This window comes from Mesoplodon densirostris, chromosome 16, assembly GCF_025265405.1.
Source record: "Mesoplodon densirostris isolate mMesDen1 chromosome 16, mMesDen1 primary haplotype, whole genome shotgun sequence".
In the NCBI taxonomy this organism is placed as follows: Eukaryota; Metazoa; Chordata; class Mammalia; order Artiodactyla; family Ziphiidae; genus Mesoplodon; species Mesoplodon densirostris.
The window spans coordinates 85,498,237-85,519,771 of record NC_082676.1 but is presented as its reverse complement, the minus strand read 5'-3'; the positions used below and the strand labels follow the sequence as shown (position 1 = coordinate 85,519,771).

General features: G+C 50.7%; 1 protein-coding gene across 1 annotated transcript in view; it reads left to right on the top strand.

Annotated features, from left to right (window-relative positions):
- SDK1 (sidekick cell adhesion molecule 1) overlaps positions 1-21,535 on the top strand; it is an 831,209-nt gene that overhangs the window by 675,152 nt on the left and 134,522 nt on the right. The window contains exons 18-22 of the mRNA XM_060079272.1: positions 1,919-2,034; positions 3,864-4,056; positions 11,186-11,284; positions 17,320-17,511; positions 20,316-20,437. Coding sequence (XP_059935255.1) covers positions 1,919-2,034; positions 3,864-4,056; positions 11,186-11,284; positions 17,320-17,511; positions 20,316-20,437 — 722 coding nt within the window. The remainder of the gene's footprint in view (positions 1-1,918; positions 2,035-3,863; positions 4,057-11,185; positions 11,285-17,319; positions 17,512-20,315; positions 20,438-21,535) is intronic.

The following is a 21,535-nucleotide window of genomic DNA, read 5'->3' as shown; positions in this document are numbered from 1 at the left end:
TTTGTCTTTCTGAAAATGTCTTTATTTTTCTTTCATATTTAGAAGATATTTTCACAGAATATAGAATTCCGGGTTGATAGATTTTTCTATCAGTACTTTAAAGATATCACCCCATTACCTTCTGGCTCACATAGTTTCTGATGAGAAGGGCTGTTATTCTTGTTTTTGTGTCTTACATGCATTGTACCTTTTTGTGTATCTGCAGCACAGACTTTCTATACTCCCTTGCTAGCCCACATTCAGCCTTTAGCAATTCATTAAGAATTTCGCTGAATGTTCCCAGTTGTGTGGTGTCCATTGCTCTTTCTCTCGTGCTCTGTCACAGGCGAGCCCATGTTCACATTCCTACTCCTTGGGGAGGTCCATCTTTTCTTATATTTTAGACACTTGGTTGCCCTGTGACCTCAGCTTCCTTATGGGCTCAAGAAAAGTTCGGACTCTATCGTTTGTTCAGCTTTTTCTCACGCTTAATGGCTATGATGTTCTTTCCAACTTTCTACAGCCTGGGCAAAGCAATCCCCATGGCCATTTTTAGTCCACAGATTTTGGATGGGTGCTGAGTGAGAAGTGGGACAGTCTTCTTGGTGACTTACTGAGGGAGGGACCCAGAGATAGCACAGTCAGAGCAGATGGGAAAACACAGGTGACTTGGAGCGTGACTGGAGGGGCTTGGATGAATTCTATGTTTTCCACCTCTGCCTATTGAGATGAGCTTCTGAATAAGAGCGTAATGAAAGGTGTAGTAATTTTTAACAGGACCGTGCTCTGTCCTCACGTGTTTTGTGCCAAGAGACTCTTGTCTTTGTTTCTGTACCTTAAGCCAAAGGATCCTTTGGGATTCCGTGTATTTCTTTTGAAACAAGCTCCTAAAGAACCAGGACCTTCGTTTGCATCCTGCAAAAAGTTGCTGTGGCACAGCCAGTGGACCAGTACCCTCTCCAGAGGCCACTGAAGTTATCATCCTTAAAAAGCTGGCCATGTCACGTCACTGCTGTTTTCCAAGGCTTTTGATTCCCCATTGCCTACCGTATACACTGTTGTCCACTGTGTTTGACATGTGAGGCAATCCCCACAGTGACCTGTCCACTTCCTCCACCCCTCTTACCCCCTGGACCCCACGTCCAGCCATGCTCACTGTTTTCTCACCATTCACCAGGTTTTTCATAATACCACGCCTTTGCTCACTCCATTTTCCCAGGTGCGAATGCCCTTCTCAAGGCCTTTCCCTCCTCAAAGTTCTATCCCAGACCTAGTGCAGGTGTCTTCTGATGTGAGGCCTTCCATGCTTTCCTAGGGCAGAGGCTCTGCCCTGTGTGTTTTCTAGAGTCGCTTGCCTATTTCAATTCTATGAGTGCCTCACCTAGAATATGACTTCCTTGAAGACAGGCCACTGGGTAGGTATATAATTGGGTTCAGTAGCTGTTCAATAAAAGAAGTGGAAAGTGGAAATTTTTTAAAAGGTAATTTCTATGGCAGACAAAGAGAAATTTAGCCTACAAATGAATAAATAACAATACCTATGAAAAAGGATTCTTTTTTCATGTGAAGGATAATAGGGCTTGAAACACTGTGACATATAACAGGGAAGGCAGATTTCTGGATGAAACCTTGCCTTGATCTCGAGTATCGGGTAACTGAAAAAAACAATCGGAGAAAGCTTTTGTTTGCTCTCCATCCTGGGATCCCTAGGAAAGGCTCACCCATGGGGCTAAGGTGATCCAGTCCACTTTTCTGCGTGTGCCTCCCCAGCAGAAAATGAGAAGTCGCCCAGTTCTTCTTTGTAACGTCACGATTAGCTTCCCAAAGCGTCCATCACCCTCCCCGTTCTCAGCGCTGCGATCGCCGGTGAATCGTGAGCAGCAGCTAAGCGTCTCTTCTCCTCCCCCTGCCCCGCGTCTCCCTGGCTGCCCTGGAGCAGTGCCGACCTCGCCGCCGCAGAACGTGCAGGTGGAAGCCGTGAACTCCACGACCATCCAGTTCCTGTGGAACCCTCCACCCCAGCAGTTCATCAATGGCATCAACCAGGGCTACAAGGTAGGCACCTTGGGCCACAGCCTCCGGGCGGCCGTCGTGGGGTGTCATGGTCTTGTGATGGGTGAGGGGGCTGCCCGCCCCTCATTTCATCAGGAACCCACGGCATCCGGTTACAGAGTGTGTTGACCTGCTGGGGTCACCTTTTATCCAGGGTCTTTTCATCAGCTGTACTGGTTCAGAAACTCAAATTATTGGTTATCAAGAGTCTGGTGCACGGGAATTTCCTGGCGGTCCAGTGGTTAGGACTCGGTGCTTTCACTGCTGAGAGTGCAGTTTCAGTCCCTGGTGGGGGAACTAAGATCCCGCAAGCTGCGCAGCGTGGCCAAAAAACAAAAAGAAAGAAAAAAAAGAGGGTGGTTCATATAGAACTGAACAATGTTATGAGAAGAGCCGTCCCTTTTAAAATGACCAGTGGGAGACGTATCCCTGTTGATTGGAATCAGCACGTGTACAAACCACTTCTTCTGGGAAGGGCGTCCTCTCAAAGCCCACTGGGTGCAACTGAGTGATGTTTCTACCAAGCAAGGATAAGTAGGTCCCCCTCTCGCTACTTTAGGGAAAGTTCTGTTTGTAGAACTGGGACCAGCTGACTCGGGGCACCTATCCGGACTGAATTAGAGACAAGGACAGACTCCTATCTGCCCTTTGTCTGAGTACCAGAATATGTTACCTTCAGAGATGTACCTGGATGCAGTTTCCAAAAGTACAGGTTACCTTTCCTTTTGGATCAGCATCTCCTGGCTGGCCTGGGAGACCATCTGAATGTTACCTGCAGCGTGTTTGCAAATCTTCTGTGACAGCAGGTGAACTCAGGGAATATCTTTATAGACAGTTTGCTTGAAAACTTGGTCATTTCAGATTCAGAGAGTGTTATTTCCTCAGACACACAGTTAATTTTTTTTCCCATTTGGATTCAACTTACTAAAACACTTGTTTTTCACTAGAAAGGCAGACGTAGCTAGAAGTTTGTCCTGCCTTTTTTTTTCCCCCCAGAGGTACCTACAGTCAGAAGCTTCTTAGAAAGGAAATCATATTGATCAACGAAGTTGATTCTGCCTTCTTGACTCTCCTGTCAGGTCTTATTGGCAAGACCGGGGTGTTCATTCGATGGCTTGGTTGTTGGCCTAGAATCTATACAAATATTCTCCTTGTCCTGCACAGTGTCAATTTTCAGACCTAATTAACCCTAGAAATGTTTGGTGTCAGAGGAACTAAAAGTAACACTCATACATAATGTTGCCAAAACATTAAAACAACTTCCCTTGGAATGTGTATATATACTGTATTTCTTTAAAATTATAATCAGTCTCCTAAAATCCTTTTTAGAAAACTGGTGTCATATAAATTATAAATAATTAACATTGTCCCCATTGAACCAGGGGCTTCTTTTTGAATCAGCATAGGTGCCTAAATGGAAAAATATTTGTATTGATGTTTGATTGTACTGATGCAGTTGAATAACTGCATAATGTCATCATTATTTCTAAATGTTAAAAAATAAATATGTTCTGTAACATGTTTAAGTGAACAGAAGGTGAAGGTTTGAGGAGTGTCCATTTTCCCATTATGAGTTAGAGTAGATATTTCATTTATGTACACATGTATAAAATATATATATAAATATACATATTTGTACTCAATAATCTATGAGATATCTTTTAAACTCAATATTTTTCAGTGAGATTATAAAATGTAGGATGTATGGGGTTTCTTAATTACAACTTTGCTTTCTTTGAAGACATTTTAATTGTGAAATAAAATTCTGATGCAGACTTGAGGGTGAAGACATGCAATTAAAAGGATCTCTTTTTCACCCTGTTCCATCCCAGCTTCTGGCGTGGCCAGCCGATGTCCCTGAGGCCGTCACTGTCGTCACCATTGCTCCAGATTTCCATGGAGTCCACCATGGGTACATAACGAACTTGAAGAAGTTTACTGCTTACTTCACATCAGTTCTGTGTTTCACCACTCCGGGGGACGGGCCTCCAAGCACGCCTCAGCTCCTACGGACACATGAAGACAGTGAGTATGCCTTTCCAAGTGTCTTATCAATAGCCTTTAGTCAATTGTCAAAGAGGTTTGGGCCACTGTCGTATCCGGCACAGGGCAAGAGCAAAGGTGGGTCACTAGGAAGCTCCATGTTCTCAGTGTGTTCACAGACTGCTCACCCTGAAGAGATAAGTCATTGGTAGTAATAATGTTTGGCAGAGATGCTCTGTGGAGTATGGAAGGAAGCCCGGCTAGAGGAAGGAGCTGTGAGGACAAGAGGGACAGTCCAGTCCCAGCTGTACAGTCAGCCTTTGGTCTTGTCTTGCTAGACTTCTCTTCACTCAGATTTCAACTTACAATCCCCTTACCTTCTTCTTGAGTCTCCCCTTAAAGCCTCCCAGCCCATGTCTTCCCTGACCTTCCCCAGGGGAATCTCACCTGCGCCTCTCTAAGACCCTGGACATTCCATTGTCTCCAGCTGGTCAATTCAGATCAGCTGTTTCTCTGCCCCTAGGCCAACTGATGCTTCTGGAAAACATTTTCTGAGAAAATGATCACAGATGTGCACAAAGATTTATATACAATGAGGTTAATTACAATTATTAGTAATTGAAAAAAAAAGAAAAACATTCAAATGTTCCAAAGGGGGATAATTGAAAAACTATGAATGACAATATACTAAATATTATTTAGTTATTAAAAAAAGTTTTGCGAGGAAACGGTCTTGATCTAATGTTACATGGTAAAAAAAAACAGTATACAAAACTATATGAGTTACAAATTTTATACAAATACACTTGTATAAGACCATATTAGCTGAGAAAAGACCTTCCGACAGTTGTTATCTCCATGTGACATGATTATGGGTATCTTTTACTATTTTCTTCTTGTTTCTCTGCATATTCTCTTTGCTACAATGAGTATGTACTCTTTTATAAGGAGAATTAAAACTTAAATAAGTTTAAAAGGGCTGCCACTTGTCTCTCCTCCAGCTTCCTCCTCTCCCACCTCAGCTGGGCTCTGGGTGTGGTCTGACCTTCTGTACTTATCTCTGCTCAGTACTGTCATCCACTGCTCTGCTCTGCCCTGCCCCCTGAGACCCAGCTTCACTGTCCTCCCAGCAATGACATTTACAGAGGTCAAGGCCGTGCAAGATGAGCTTCCTCGCTTTCCCCCTTCCATCTGAGTTTCCCTATGTTCTCACTCTTGGTCCTCTTCCCTCCTCTCTCAGAGGATGAAGAGTCTGACCTTTCCTCAGCCCACAAATATGCTCAGTTCTCCCTCACCCAGAAGTGCCAACTCCCTGACCATGCTGCCCACTGAGTCACCCAGCTCTCAGTATAAATGATTACTCTGACTCCTAACCTCTCCCGCTCCCCATAACCCATAGCCACCTGGCTTTCACTCCACTACTCTGCTGTAACCACCTTGAATTGACTCAAGGTCTATGTCAAATTAGTGACACAGGAAGAATAGAAATGGATTTCTTGACCCTCTGAGACCACTGATATTCCTTCCATTAAAAAGATAAAAAGTAACTCTGTGTCTATTAACTGATCCCTGATGTTCTTCCCATACTCTGACTTTGATCTGCTGTCTGCTTTTTGTTTCACTGAAATTTTATTGAGATAGTTATAGATTCACATGAACTTGTAAGAAATAATACTAAGATCCCATGTACACTTTGCCCAGTTTCCCTCAATGGTAACACTTGCAAAAGTATAGTACATCACAACCAGGATATCTACATTGATGCAACCCATCAATCCAATTTAGATGTCTGCAGTTTTATTTGTTCTCGTGTGTGTGTGCGCGTGCGCATGCGCACACATGCATGCATGTATGTGTGTTTAGTTCTGTGCAACTTATCACATGTATAGATTTGTGTATCTATCATCACAGTCAAGATACCGTATGGTTCCAGTGCCACAAAGATTCTTCTTCTATAGGCATATCCATGTCCTTCCGTTTCTTCCTTTCTAATCTATATGTCCTTTATTTCTTTTTCTTGCCATGTTGCAATGGCTAGAATTTCTAGTACTGTGTTGAATAAGAGTGGTGAGAGCAGATATTCTTGCCTTGTTCTTGATCTTAGAGAGAAAACATTTGGTCTTCCATTGTTAAGAATGATATTTCTCATAGCTGTTCTTTATCAAGTTGAGGTAATTTCCCTCTGATATTAACTTGCTGAGAGTTTTTGTCATGAATAAATGTTGAATTTTTTCAATTGCTTTTACAGCATCAATTCATATGACCATATGATTTTTCTTTTTAGTTTGTTAATTGATAAGGAGGATTGATTTTCAAATGTTGAACCAACCTTGCATGATTGGAATAAATCCCACTTGGTCATGGTGTATAATTATTGTTCATGTTGTGGGATTCAATTTGCTAATACCTTATGGAAGATGTTTTACATCTAAGTTCATGAGAGATATTGGTCTGAAATTTTATTTTACTGTATTTATTGTTTTTGTCTGGTTTGGGTATCAGCATAATACTGGCCTCATAAAATAAGTTCATACTCTTCTGTTTTCTGGAAGAGATTGTGTAAAATTGGTATTAATTCTTCTTTAAATGTTTGGTAGAATTTTTCAGTGAAATCCTCTGTTCCTGGAGAGTTCTTTTTTGGGAGTTTTTAAATTATAAATTCAGTTTCTTTAATGGTTATAGTACTGTTCAGTCATCTATTTCATTTTGGTAGTTTGTGATTTTCAAGGAATCAATCCACTAAGTTGTTGAATTTCTGAGTGTAAAGTTATTGGTAGTACTTCCTTATTGTTTTTCTAGTGGCTGCAAAATATGTAGTCATATTCCCTATTTCATTCTTCTGTTTTTTGTGGAGGTTTTTGGTCATTCTTCCTAGAAATTTATCAATTTTATTGATTTTTTTGAAGAACTGCTATCTTGTTTCATTAATTTTTCTCTATCGTTTTCTTATTTTCAATTTCATGGATTTCTGCTCTTATTATTTCCTTCCTTCTGCTTGATTTGGGTTTATTTTGCTTTTCTGTTTTTAATTTTTTGGGGTAAGCACTTAGGGCATTGATTTGAGGTCTGTCCTCATTTCTGATGTAAGCACTTAGTGTTATAAATTTTCCTCTTCACACTGCTCTAGCTGCATCCCACATATTTTGATATGTTCTGTTTCATCTTCACTGAGCTCTATATATTTTTATTTCCTTTGAGACTTCCTCTTTGACCCATGGATTATTTAGAAGTGTGCCATTTAATTTCCATGTGTTGGAGATTTTCTTGTTGTCTTTCTGCCATGGACTTCTAGCTTGGCTCCATTACAGTCAAAGAACACACTTTGCATAATTTCACTTCTTTTAAATTTATTGAGGTTTGTTTTATGGCCCAGAATATGATCAGTCTCAGTTAAGGTTTCATGAGTTCTTGAAAATATAATGTGTATTCTGCTTTGGAATCTGCCTTATAATTATAAACTTTATATAGCCCTCATCAGATTTTAGGATTAAAGGAGACAGTCGGTCAGATGTAGCCTTCTCTTTTTTAAAAAAAGTATTAAATCTACCTCATCAAGTTCTGTGTGTACTGGGCCTGTCACAATTACAGGGGATTCATTCATCCATCTATCCAACATACAAACATGTATATGTACTTCCATTCCGAGGTTTGTAGAATACCTGTTATGTGAGAGGTAGCCAGCTGCGTGTTGAAGGGGGAGCAGAGATAAGTAAGCACAGCCTCTGCCTTTAGAGCTCCCAGCCTAATCAGATCTGAGGTGGACAGGACTGAGGTCAGTGCCACTGAGAAAGGAGGTCGTTAGCAGTGGCTGTGGCAGCCCAGTGAAGAGTGACAGAAGATACCAGGGGGAGTCAGGTCAGTCTTGTGGAGGAGCTGAGAACTGAGGTCAGCCCTGATGGATGAGCTTTTGATGCCGAGAATGGCTGAGAAGAAACAGAACCCGTAAAGGCAAAGAGAGTAGAAGAGAGTGTGAGAGGGGATGAGGCATTTAGCTCAGCTTCAGTGTAGTCTGTGGGGTGGGGGTGACCCTAGAGAACAAGTTGGGAGCCGACCCAGGAGAGTCTCAACTGCTAAGTTAAGACGCTTGGACAGAGATCGTCTAGGCATTGGGGAACCACAGAGGGATTTCCCTTAGGGCTGTGACTTGAGTGTTTCAACAGCTCTGTCTGGAGCTTTTGTGATGATGGGCTAGAGATCAAGGTGATGCAATCTGGGAAGAAGGCAAATAATTACGTGCACCTCTACACCCGCGGTGGAGCCAGCAGTGGGGGAAACGCTAGAGGCATGTCACAGAGAACTGGGGGCTGGTTAGACGTAGGGGGCGGGAAGAAGGGCTTCTCCAGATCACTCCACAGACTTCGGCGTGGGTGACGGGGCAGACGGTGACGCCCGTGACTGAAGGGTGGAAACAGGTCCAGGGCTAGGACGCTGGGTTTAGTTGGATCACATTCACACAGAGGCAGGTGTGGCCAATGGGCAGCAGAGAGTCCGAAGCCGTAGATTTGGGAGTCCTAGCAATTAGCGGTCGTGACCTTATTTCCCGAGGAAAATAATTGAGGGAATGTAATTGAGCCCGTGGTCTAACCACAGATGGAAATATCTGAAATCAGTGCCATCCACCCAAGTGGATGCAGTCGCTTTGGGAATCAGGTGAGCGTCAGAGAAACGGGCGGCTCCCTGGGCTCTGGCACCATCACGGTGTGAGGGGAGGCTGGTCTGGGGACAGTGCAGGGGGTGGCGAGCAGAGGGACCTCTGGAAGACGAAGGGAAGTTCTGCTTGCTCGGAGGGTCCGTGCTGCACTCCTCTGTAGGGAAACACAGCCTAACACAGCGTTTACATTTGCAAGCGGGGTGGGAGGGGAGAGTCCCCGTAACTAAGGAAGGTGGGAGTGAACTCTAGCAGCGGCTATCAAGCACCCCTCACGGCTCTTCATCATTTGGACGTTTTCCTCTATTTCATTATTGAAAGAAGAGGCCAGGGCCGCATCTCAGCTCCAACCACAGCCAGGTCCAACTGGATATCAGGTTTTACTTTCCAGAGGACATTTGTTAAAAATAAAACGTGGCAAAAGCAGAGAACTTCTTCAGATAAATGAGAGAAGACTCCTGGCTGAATTCTTTACTAGAAAAGCCCTATTGTTGCCAGATAAACAGACAGACACTAACTATGGGGAAGCATCCCATAATGCTGTGCAGCCAGGAAACAGAGCCTTAAAGGCAGCCAGGCCCACCATTCGTAAGGAAAAGAGAAATTAGGAATGTCTTGGGAATTGAGAAAAATGGCAGTGATGTCATCTTTTTAGAATTTTCTAACTGAGCCACCATTTTTTTGATAGGCAGGGAGCCTGTTCATCCTACTTAGAAAGATAGAGCATCCTTGTAAATAGGGACGATCTCACTGAAACGGGGGAGGTAGGACCGTGGTCAGCTCTGGGGCGGGGGCGGCCTTTCAAAGAGGACTTGGGACTCTGGGTGCTGGAGAAATGGCCCCCATAGCTCTGAAGTGACAGTGCGGATGGCGCCATGGTTAGCCCCACATCCAGCTGGCCTCCTTCTCCAAAGCTCTGATGAACTAAGAACTTGGGGCCAGGGTGTGGGGAGCGGGAAGCTCAGTAGAGAGGAAACAGAATATAAACTTAAGCCTAGACCTTGCCAGCTGGTTCCAGCAGAGCTAGAGGACAGGAATATTTGGGCAGGAATCCAGGAAGCAGAAACACTGAGAATAGAAAAGGAACAAAAAGCTTTCTTTGCTGCTCTATCGATTGAAAAAAGAAAAAGTCAGTTCAAAAATCCGCCGCAAAAAAAAAAAAAAAATCCATCAGACTGTCTTTCTGGAAACTCACAGTTGGGGGAGGATGAGATGGTCCTGACAGCCGTTCTGCTTTACCACGTTCCACACTCAGAGAGTGAAATGTGGGCTTCCCTGGTGGCGCGGTGGTCAGGAATCTGCCTGCTGATGCAGGGGACATGGGTTCGAGCCCTGGCCCAGGAAGATCCCACATGCCGCGGAGCAACTAAGCCCGTGTGCCACGACTACTGAGCCCCCGGACAGCCCTGTGGTCCCTCCAGAGCAAGTAGGAGGCCCCTGTGGCAGGCCCAGCTCTGGGCTTGGTGGCTGTGCATCCTCGGGCAGTTGCTTCACTGCCCTGGGCCTGGCGTTGAATTTTACAGCCGCAAAGTTGGGGAGGGATCCCAGCAGATTCGTAATGTCCCTCCGGCTCTGAGAATCTGCCATCTTGGATCTGTTGAACTCCTGTTCTGGCCTCTCAGGCCTTTTCTCTCCAGTGCTCTTCAAAGTGACAGCAAGCTCATCTTAGAAATGACTTTATATTCTGATGGTACGATAACTGACACCTAGTAACAGTAGCAGCCAACGTCGATCAGCATTTTTGTGGTGTCAGGACACGCTAAGCGCTTCCGTGTTTCATTCCATTTCTTCTCACGATTACCTTGCAGAGTGAGTTATTTTTATTTTCCCCATTTCACAGATGAGCAAACTAAGGCTTAGAGAGCTTAAGTAATGCACAGCCAGCAAGCAGAGGGGCCAGGCTTGAACCCCGCTGAGCCCAGCGTTAAATCGCAGCTCTGCCCTTCTGCACTAGAAGGGGCTAGGGTCAGGGGAACTCCAGGGAAACATGCCGTTTTGCTGGAAAGTTCTCACGCCCGCCCTGCCCCTGGGGCCCCTGGGGAGAGTGAGTAAGGGTTGCAGCCTGGAATTCTGGGTCAGGTCGGCAGGCATCGCCCTGCAGCCAGGTGTGGCCGGGACTGCCTCCGGGCCAGCGCTCCGGGCTCTGTCCCCACACAAGCCAGACACGTGACACGGCAGCAAAGCCCTCTAGCACGCAGTTGCTTTCCAGATCCAGCCACCTGGTTGTTCCAATGAGATCAGATCAGGAGAAAGACAGAGAAGGGATTGTGTCTGCCTCTCCTGCTGCCGGTGTCTGCCGTTCTCGGCGAGGCCAGGATGAGGCCGAGTGAAATCATTTATGTGACTGTAGCCGGCTCACCTTCAACACCTCGGACTCCCTGTCCCTTCTGGGTTTTCTCTGACACTTCCTGCGGGCTCTGGCCCAGCTCCCTGCCCCCTTCCACAGTGAGAACGTTCCCCACAAATCTGACCAGAGAGTATTGGGCTAGCTTGCTGACAGACATCTTTGTGTTTAATTGCTAGAACCGGGAGCTGTGGGACACCTGAGTTTCACGGAGATCCTGGACACGTCTCTCAAGGTCAGCTGGCAGGAGCCCCTGGAGAAAAACGGCATCGTTACAGGTAAGGGTCTCAGCCTTCAGGTAGAGGAGGAACGCGTTTGCCCCAACACAGAGCGATGGACCCAGAGCCCCAAACACCGCGGCTGGCGGCGCACAGGTGCCCGCGGCCCCTGCAGGGTGACCGGCCACAGGGCCGAGGGCAGAGGGCTCGCTCGCCACCCCCCAGGCGGTGCCACCGAGAGCCCCTCCCCCTCCTGGGCTGCGGCCTCAGGGTTTGGAGATCGGGCCTCCTCGGCTTAGCGCCTCCGGTCAGCAGTGTTCTGGTGCGTCCTCTCGTGGGCCTTTCTCTCCCTTAGTTCTCACGGCAACTCAGTGAGGCGACTGCTGAGATTACGACCGTTTTACAGCTGAGGAGACTGAGGCTCAGGCGGGTGGGGTGACCTTTCCTCGGCAGCTGTGCCCTGGGCGCCCACCGCCGCGCGGCGGCCCCGGTGCCCCGGCCTGCGAGTGGCCAGGCCATGCCTGTCTCCTGCCCCCGATGCCAGTGCCAGGCCGCCAGCCCCCTCGGGACCCTTGGGGCACCTCAGGGTGAGCAGTGCCCTGGGACCCAGGGGCGCGGGACAGGGCGCCGGCCGCCTCTCCTCTCCTGCGGCGGGGTCTCTGGGGAACAGCTCACCTTTGTAGGGCTTTTAATGATTTTATGTTGTAGAAGAGGTTTCTGAAAAACCTTTCAGGTTAAAGCTGAATTTAAATCTTAGTTTGGGGGAAAAAAATTGCAGACTTGATAAAATCCACATGGGCTTCAGCCTCAGGGGAAGCTGGGGAGGACCGTGTTCCAGCAGGTTCAGGGCTCCCCTCGCACACCCCTTCCCCCCTCCCCACACACGGGCATCGAAACACCCTCATGGGGCTGCGGGCGACCCCCGGGGGCTGCCTGGCGTGGTCTGCCCCGGGCGGCCCTTTGCATTCAGTAGACAGCACTTGAAACGTCCTGCCAGCCGCGCAGCGTTCTCACAGCGCAGGCCCCACTGCTCTGGCAGCCCTTTCTGGGGACTTCACGTCCGTCCGCTGGTGACCCCTCGGGAGCCGGAGCTGTGCCCACCCCTCAGTGACTGGCCAGGTGGTCCAGCCGACCGCCGAAGCCCTTGGGGTCCCTCGTGAGCCCCGTGGCCCAGGAAGCGTGCTCACGCCAGCTGCGCGGTCAAGAAAACTGTCCGGGTGTGAGCTGCGTGGACCAGGAGTGATCGGCTGTCCCCGGCCTGGCCACAGGGTCAGGGTCCCCTTCCTCCCGCCCTGTGTCCTGGGTGGCAGCACCTCCCGCGTGCAGGGCCCCCTGAGCGTTTCGGCTCTTGTCTGGTTTCCGAACGACCAGGCAAGGCGCGTCTCCTAACCCCGTCTGAGACCTTGCGCAATAACGTCCCAGGGTCACGCGGCCAGCAGGTGGCCAAGCCAGGACGGGGATGCCGCGTCACCTCCTCCACGTCATCAATCCCTGGACGCGGGTTCGACCCGCGCTGCTCACCCCAGCCCAGCGCGTCCCCGTCTTGGGTCCTTGCTCTCGGTGACTCGCTGGGTCCCTCGCCACGCCGCAGGCCAGAGAAACGCCCAGCAGTTCTGCTTGCCAGGTGGTCAGGTGCACACAACTTAGTATTTCTATCCTAGCACCTTAATAGCTGTTTGAAAAGAGAAGACACATTAATTGAAAGAAAAGAATATTTGCATTTCCTTCCCAAATAACCAGTTAGTTCCTGATGGGCCATGTGCACCCCCAGGTACAGCCCAGCTTCTCCAGCTTTGGAATCAGAGTGGACCTGCCTCCCGAATCTCTGGTTCCATATCAGTTTTCACATTGTTCCTGTGTCCTTGTCACAGCAACCACCAAAAACTCAGCTTTGCAAACACAGGGTGCATCCAGAGGAGCGCGGCGCGCTCCGATCCTGAACTGTGACTCGCTCAAGCTAGAGGGCTGTGTCCCACAGACACAGCCGGGGGGCCGGCACCACTCTCCCTGCAGTGCCCCGGGGGACCATGTTCCTGCATGAAACTCCCCCTTTCTCTCCCGTTACTCAGAAAACCTCCCAGCATCAGCCCCGCCCACTACTTACCTGCTGGGTGCCTTCTACTCACCTGGACTCGACCAGACCCCCTCACAGAGTGGAGTCCTCGGGTCCAGATGGGACCTGAGATCTGATGCCGCCTCTAACCCTCACTGTTAAATAAAGTAAATTTACAAATCTAGTTCTGCCCTCAGGAAGCTGATGTTTTGAAATACCCACTTTAAATAATGTTAAGTCCAGGAAGGGGGAAAAGTCACTATTGAAACTGGACCTCAAAACCCCAATCTGTTGCACGTTCTGAGGTCTTCTTAGTAGAGGACTGCAGTGCTGAGTATGTAATGAAGAAGCCCTCCTGTGGCCAGGAACGGAAGGAATTAAACCAGGTGGGTGCAGGGGCGGAGGCTGGAGGTTGCACACAGCAGGATGTCACTTTAAGGTACACAAAGGGAGGAAAAACAGACTAGTGAGAGGGAAAGCAAGTCCAGAAGCAAATGCTTAGCAGGAGGCTACCACTCGGAAGAAAAAGGCTTTCTAGCTCAGGCCCCTTGGGGACCATCTGTGGCTGAATTAGAGTGAATTAGAGCGGTACCTACTGCTGATTTCAGAGGGGGCTGAGGTGGGGAGGGGCAGACCATTTACCTCCGTCAGCTCAGCCTTTAGGCTTCACCTAAGTGTGCTGCGTTTCAGAAATCTGGCCAGGACGGCTTGGTGGACACACTCCCCAGGCAGGCAGGCAGGCAGGCAGGCCTTGCCACCTTACAGACACACCCTCAGCCCCACCCTGCCCTTTGGGAGCACCGAGGTCTCGCCTCCAGTTTCCAGTCTTGAAGGAGACCCCCGGGCGTCATCACCCGAGTGGAGCCGACATCCCCAGGCTGAGCGGCGGGCACCAGTCCTCCCGATGGATGGTCACCCGTCACACCGGCTGACAGAGCTTAATGAACCCAATTTCGTGTTTTATTAAACAAATACCTGTAGTTACAGGCAGCAGCTATTGTTTATCGTGGAACTCGGCCTTCGCAGCTCGGGCTGTTCAGAGCTGGGTCCCCCTGCCCCTGGGCTGGGAGCGCGTACGCGGTGGCAGCTCCGAGGGTCTGGGTCGGAGCTGCAAGCAGACGCTCCGCTCTCTTCTCTCGGGGCCGCGTTGTCCCACCACCTCTGGCCTGTGCTGTCGCCTTTCCCGCCCACCCTGTAGGATGGGCTGCGGGGGAAGAGGGCCTCCCCAGAGGCGGGAGCCCGGCGGTGGTCACCTGCCAGGGACCTCTGCCCTCCGTGGGGCTCTCCCTGCCCTGGACGCTCTGCCCGGACACGCAGGGCGGCGCTCCCCAGGTTGACTGGGTTTCCCGTGGGGCACGCCGGCAGCACCCCAGAGGCCTTTTCCAGGCTGGAGGGAGAGAATTTTACCAAGTGTAGCAAAAGAAAAACCGTGTTTGTGGGCACACCTGGCCTCCAAAAGCCCCTTTCAGGAAACGTCCGCAGGGCACCAGCGACCGTCCCTCTGGAGCTGCTCCATCAGCGCCCGAGGCTGTTAGAGCAGCTGCCGGGCAGCGTGACGTTGGTCCCGCGAGCGGGCTACTCTGTGGTGCGGACGGCCCGCGGGAAACTGGGTGCTGGGAGCTTCCCTGTGCTGCCAGAAGGAGAGGCGAGCGGCAGGGCTGCCGGGCGCCCGCGCGAACTGCCCACGAGTGCTCCCTGTGAATTCCAGCCTCCTCCTCTCTCCCTACGTGAGCTCTGGGCTGTGAGGGCCCGGATGCAGGCAGACAGCCTGGGATTGGCTGCACTGAACTCCCGCAGAGAGTTCACGTCGGATCCACGCAGAATTCGCTCGGAAGCTCCTCCAGTCGCTAGTCTCAGTTGGGCATCTGTTTGGAGCAGGTTGGGCGCCAGCTGGAGGCCCGGCCCCTGGCTGGGGGCCCCCCGTTCCTGCATCGGAGCCAGAGGGACACTCACGGCCAGGACGGCCCGCTCGGGGCCTTGCCCGCCACACGCCCGCGCTTGGTCCCTCTGTGCGCGGCCTCCAGGCCAGCTCCTCTCTCTGCTGGTGTTTGTCACACCCTTTCCTGAGCACACGAGCGTCTTCAGTTGTCCGTTTGGTGGTGTGTGTATCCACGACGGTAGCACACTGGATTGTCAGTTTTGATGCCAGGAGATCCTAGTAATTCTCTTCCGCTAAAGGTGCTGTAATTGCTGAGCTTGGGCTCCAGGTTGCCATGCAGAACAAAAGACTATATTTTAGTAAATTTTGATGAAGAATAGCTTTTAAACAAATAAAATTGTCCGACAGACAAGGTTGTAACATTCACAACATACATAACAGCAAGCGTGTGTAACAGCATAACGACCCCCTTCTCCTCCTGTGCGTTCAGGGAAGAGCCCGAGCGTCATCACTCCGTGTACAGATTTATCAGGCCAACCCAGCAAGGCCAGGGCTGGTTTCCGGGTTTACCTGTGCACGTCAGGACTTCCGAGGGCGGGTCGTGTGGAAGGAGGCTCCGTGGAGGGTGAAGAGCCTGGGCTGTTTCCAGCCAGTTCAGGCACCTCTGGTGGCACTGGCTTCCTCCTCTGTAAGGTAGGGGTCATGATGGCTCCAGCCTCAGGGCTCTGGCACGAGGTTGAGTGAATTAATGCAGGTGAAGTGCTCAGAGCACCACAGGAACCTCATAAATACTCTGTGGATTTGAAGTTATTAATCCTCACTGCCCTGAAGGTTTCTCTTTTTTTAATTGTACAATCAGTTCCAAACATCTGAACTGGCCAAAAGGACAGAACGGGTTGATTTTAGGGCATCGTGGTGTTCGTGCCGGCCCACTGAGAATGCGGGAAGCCAGAGGTCAGGACGGTCCCCGGGAGGAGGGAGGCTCTAAGATCCGGAGTCGGGAGATGGTGAGTGGTTGGCCCCCCGAGAGGCAGCTGGAACTGCGGGCCTAGTGGGCTTTAGCGGTCCCCGCGGGCCAGGAGCGCAGCTAGGGACTTCCGACGTGTGGCAGGACCCCCTGCTTCCTCCACTGCCGGGTGCCCCGTCCGCCCCACCCTAGCACAGGAGCCCCCGAGCACACAGAGGTCGCCAGACTGTGGGGCAGCAGACGGGCAGTGGCTTCTGACATTAAAATTTTATTGTTTTCAAAACACTGAGGTCCCGGGACGCTCTCCTCTAAATTCTTGTTTACCTGCGAGTGCGAGTTCCTCACTCTGTTTATTGCTTTCATCAGAGGGAGAGGAACGACAAGACGCCTCCCAGTACTTCTGTCTCCCCAGTTTATCGGCTGGGAAGACGGAAGAACAAGCGCTTTCAGCACTCTGCCTTTGGCCCCCTGGGAGCGCCCTCCATCTCCACCTCCCTCTTTAGGAGACACTCTTAAATGTTCTCTAATCACAGACGCCCCCTCCCAGGGGGCTGACCCAGGGGCTGGCAGGGTCTTTTTTCTCTAAGCCCCAAACTGCACTGGCTGAATAAATTGTGATGATGAGGCCCCGCTGGACGATCTGAGTACAGAGGAGATCAGATGTCGCTCGGAAAACAGGCTCGAAGGGGAAGGCAGAGCTGGAAGCGACACTCGTGCCCTGGGGGAGAGAAACTTGAAGGCAAAAAGTGTTTTATCAATCATTTTGTACAGGGAAAAGTGGCAGTGTTTCCACAAATTAGTCGCAAGCCAGGAGCAAGCTGCTGATTTAGGGTACCGTGTAATGAAAATATCAGCTTCTAAAAGTGGAAATACGGATGAAGCACGTCTATCATTTGACAAGAGGCTGCACCGAGCACCGCAGGCTGCCAGTCATCCCTCAGGCCCCTCCGTCCATGCTCCGGGGACCGAGCTTGCCAAGATGCCAGCCCCGACCTCCTGCCGCCCCTGTGGGTCCAGCGGCCCGATGGAGGGGCCCAGCCCAGGGTCTTATTTCCTGGGGCTGTGGACTCGCAGTGGACTTCACGGGGCCCGGCTGAGCTCCCTGCTGTTGCTCCAGATCCTCTGAGATAAACGGGTGGCCCAGCCTCTGTCCCCGGGACCCCGGGCCTAACCCTGTGCCCTCGCTTGCTTTCCAGGCTACCAGATCTCCTGGGAGGTGTACGGGAAGAGCGACTCGCGGCTGGAGCTCACTCTCAACAGCTCGACGCACGAGTATAAGATCCAAGGGCTGTCCTCTCTCACCACCTACACCATCGACGTGGCGGCCCTCACCGCCGTGGGCGCTGGCCTGGCCACCTCGTCCACTATCTCTTCTGGGGTGCCCCCAGGTCAGTGCGCTCGGGCCCTGGCGTCCCCGCTGCCGCGTTTCCCTGGGCCGTTTCTCACGCTCGGAGTTGACAGGCATCTTTTGTGCAGAAGTCCCTGGGGGCCTTTAAAAGAGGGGTGTCAGCTCCTGGCTCGGGTGGTCGGGGGTCAATGAACATTACAGTTAAGACCAGGAAGCACAAAACTGCATTCACTCAACAAAACAGTGAAAATGTGGGCTTGAGGGAAGGAGCGAGGAGAAGGTAGGCAGGGAGAAAAGGTACAGAGGGGGAGGGGAGCAAGGAAGGGGCGTGAAGGGTGAAGCGAGTGTCCGCGCACAGCAGGGCGGAGGTGACCCTCCTCTCCGGGCTTGCTGGAAGTCAGGGTGCCCTCTGAAACGTTCGCCCTCATCCCGCTTTGGAACTGGCACTCAACTTTTTCTCTCCAAAGTTTATGTTTAAAATGAAAGTGTTTTTCCAAGGAATTCACAAAATACGTGTGGGTGTGAGAGGATGTCATGGGGCCATCCCTTCATTTCTGTAATTAAAGCCAGAGGTCTCTTGCTCTTTAAAAAATGTCAGTTGGCCTCGTTTTGGTCTTTGAGAAAAAAGCACAACAGGCTTTGCTCATCAGGCCCGGAAAGGCTGAAGCCAGCACTTACCCCCACGCCCAGTTAGGGTTTTGTAACCTAATTATTTTCTTGGAAGCGTGGCACACCACAGGGGACCTGAAGAGAATACAAAACAAATAAAATGTATACAGTTTTTAAAACTCCCCAGAGGAATAACCGCCTCTCCGCACAGGGACTGTGTTTCATGAGAAGCCGCGGGGTGGTAGAGGAGGGAGTGTTTCCTGTCCTCTGAGCGCTGTGACCCCACGGGGCACTTTCTACCTTCCTGGGCGTCAGGGGAGCCTTGAGCCCCCAGGGTCCCGAAGAAGGCTTCCTGTCTACTGATAAGCAGTCACCACTGCCTTCCCTCTCAGGCAGTGACGCTTCTAACGCTGTCGTGAGCATCAGAATCACGAGGGCTTCCCCCCAGATCAGTGCTGGGCCCAGTCCTGCATGGCCGACTCCTGGGTCTGGGGTGAGGCTGGAGAGCTTGCAGTGGAACAGGCCCCAGGTGGCACCCACACTGCTGGTCGGGGACCACGCTTGAGGCAATCCGATGTTTTTTTAAAGATATTTTCAAAATACATGTATCCTTTCTTAAGAAAGAAGTCTTTGGCTTCCAGAGAGATTCAGTTATTCTACGTAAACAGCCAGCTCCCAAAGCACACATTTAAAATGTCGTTAGTACTTTAATAACTAGTGATGATGATGGCACATGATTTAATCTGTTAGACACACGGCTGACGTGCAGCGACCGGGGTAACACGGGGGACACGTCCCTGTGCGTGACCAGCTTGTTCCCCAGATGGCTTGGACACCATCCAGCCGGGGCTGGGAAGTGGGCGAGCTGACCTCACCTCCGCCCCCAGTGTGACTGTGACCAGCTCTGCCCTGGACACAGAGAAGTGCTGGAGGGGACACGGGCCCAGCTGTGCCGAGTGACCCTGATAACCCAGGCTCGGAGGAGGCCGCGGGGCTGCTGTTCCTTCCCTGACGGTTCGAGTCACCTGTAGCCGGGGGTCCATCCTAGGGCAGGCCGAGCAAAATCACGTGATGACGATCCCGTTGGGGGCTGTGTTCCGTTTGCCGTGCTTAAAGTTTACATCCATCAACGGCTGAAGAACCAGCTGAAGAATCCAGAGAGCTGAGAAATATGCAAAACAGAGTCACTTGTCCTTCGATTTAAATATTTTCCTCTTCAAATTCATTAGACGTGATGTGGAAAGGACCTTTGAGGGTCTAGCGACGCTGCCTGTGCAAATACTGAACTGATCACCAAAGAGGTCTTATTGTCCCTGTGCGAGACCTGGTCTTAAATACCCCAAACACGGGCGAGTTCAGGAGCTCTTCCTCAGATAACAGTACGGCCTGAGAGCCTTTCTGCTGCTCCCACTGCATCTTTTTCGCCTTCATTTCATCCTGCTGTCTTTCTCTAGAGTGTTTGCATCGCCCAATAACGTAAGAGCTCTCATTTTGAAGTCACGGTATCTCACTTCTGAGTGGGACAGGCTCCTTGGGGGGAGTGGGCAACCCGCCCCAGGGCCTGTGTTCAGCTAGGAGGCTTAGCCGCAGGCAGCCTGAGACGGGGGAGCCTCGTGCAGGACCCCCCGCCCCTCGTTTAGCTGCCAGAGCGACCGAGCACCGGCAGAGCAGGAAGTGTCCTGCACTCTCACCTGGATCTAGTTGTCTTGGAAACCAGAGCCAGGAAGCCTACAGCTCAGGACCTGCACACCTCCCCACGTCAGGCTGCCTGGAGACGCACGGGGTGCACGCTCCCCTCGCCTCTTTCGAAGGCCCTCAAGGTCATTGTCAGAGGGAGGAGGGACGGTCGGTCCTTTGGGTTCTTTGAGGATCCTGGAAGAACTGCCTTCGTCCATCCTTTCTTCACTCAACAAGTGTCTACTGATCACCTGCTGTTCAGGGAGATGATGAGTGAGACGTGACCCGACCTTCATGGTTTGTCATCTGGGAGCCACATTCACAGGTCTCTAGTGACACGGCACGTGGCCTGGAGCCTAACGGGCCACCCCGCTGGAGGGGCAGTCATGCTGTGAGCACATTCCTGGAAAGCTGTGCTTCTCATCTTCGTGGTTGTGAAAACAAACCGTGTTCTGATATAAAGGCGTTTTGGAACTGTTTACTTGCTGACATGTTGATACCTTTCCTAAGCTGTGACAGAATTTAAATCTCCACCTTTCCCCTCTCATTTATCTCCAGAACTCCCTGGTGCCCCATCCAATCTGGTCATTTCCAACATCAGCCCTCGCTCAGCCACCCTGCAGTTCCGACCCGGCTACGACGGGAAGACGTCCATCTCCAGGTGGATCGTGGAGGGACAGGTATGGTCTCCTGGAAGCCGAGAGTTGCAGTTTCCACAGGGTAACACTGGGGCCTAAAGATGAGAGACGGTTGACTGGTGCCTTTGCAGAGTGATGAGTCCATAGCTGGAGCTGCCTCTGGGTAGTTTGGGAGGCGGTGATGTTTGGAGGAGGAGAACCAGAGACTGGAGGCGGCTGGGATGCCGGGGTCAGGGTGTGGGAAGATGGGGGAAAACGGGATGTCAGGCTGGGCTGTCACTGGGGGGTGGGAGAAGTGATCACGGGGTGAACATTCAAGTTGTGGTTCAATATATAGTAAGTTCTCCCAATTTGATGGCGTCGTTGGTTGAGATTCTTCTTTTAATTCTATATCACAATTAGCTACCGAACAGACTAAGAGGATTGTCTGGTACAACTTTTCTCTCAGATGAATGAATGAACATGCATTTACTCAGCAATGTTTGTAGAGCGCGTTTATTTCCAGGCACTATTCTAGGCTCGAGGGGCACAGTGGTAAACAAAAACAGACAGAGTCTGTGCCGTAAAGGAGGAAAGTTCTCTCTCAGGAGAAGGACCCTCAGGTTGCTGGGAGAGGAACATGCACTTTACCTGTGAGGATGGCAGGGGTGCCGGATGGCTGGAATGAGGGCGTGTAGGGAAGAGCCGGGGGCAGGTCATGGGGATCCTGAGGGTCGACCTTAGGGAGAACTTTGCCTCTGACTCAAAGCACGATAGCAAGATAGCAAGCCCCACAGGGCTCGTGCGTCAGAGGGAGGGTCACAGGGGCCTCGGTGAATCCCACCCACCCAGAAGCGCCTTGTTCTAAGAGCCGAGAAAACGGACGAAGAGCCGCATGACGGGGGTGGTAAAGTTTCCAAATAGTTACTGTCCGTAGTAAAACCCTAGTGATGTTCATGACTGTGCTTGTGCTCTACCGCAAGACAATTCGCTCTTGGAAACTGGCGGTGAATCAGGGCACGAAATCCATCTACATCTTCAAAACTTTCATTAAGCAACTGTTTCCAGAAACCTCTGCAGGATTCTGACAATGGGAACCAGCTATTTGGAACTGATCAATCAATGGGGCTGGAACAATTATTTATGTAGGAAAAAAATCAC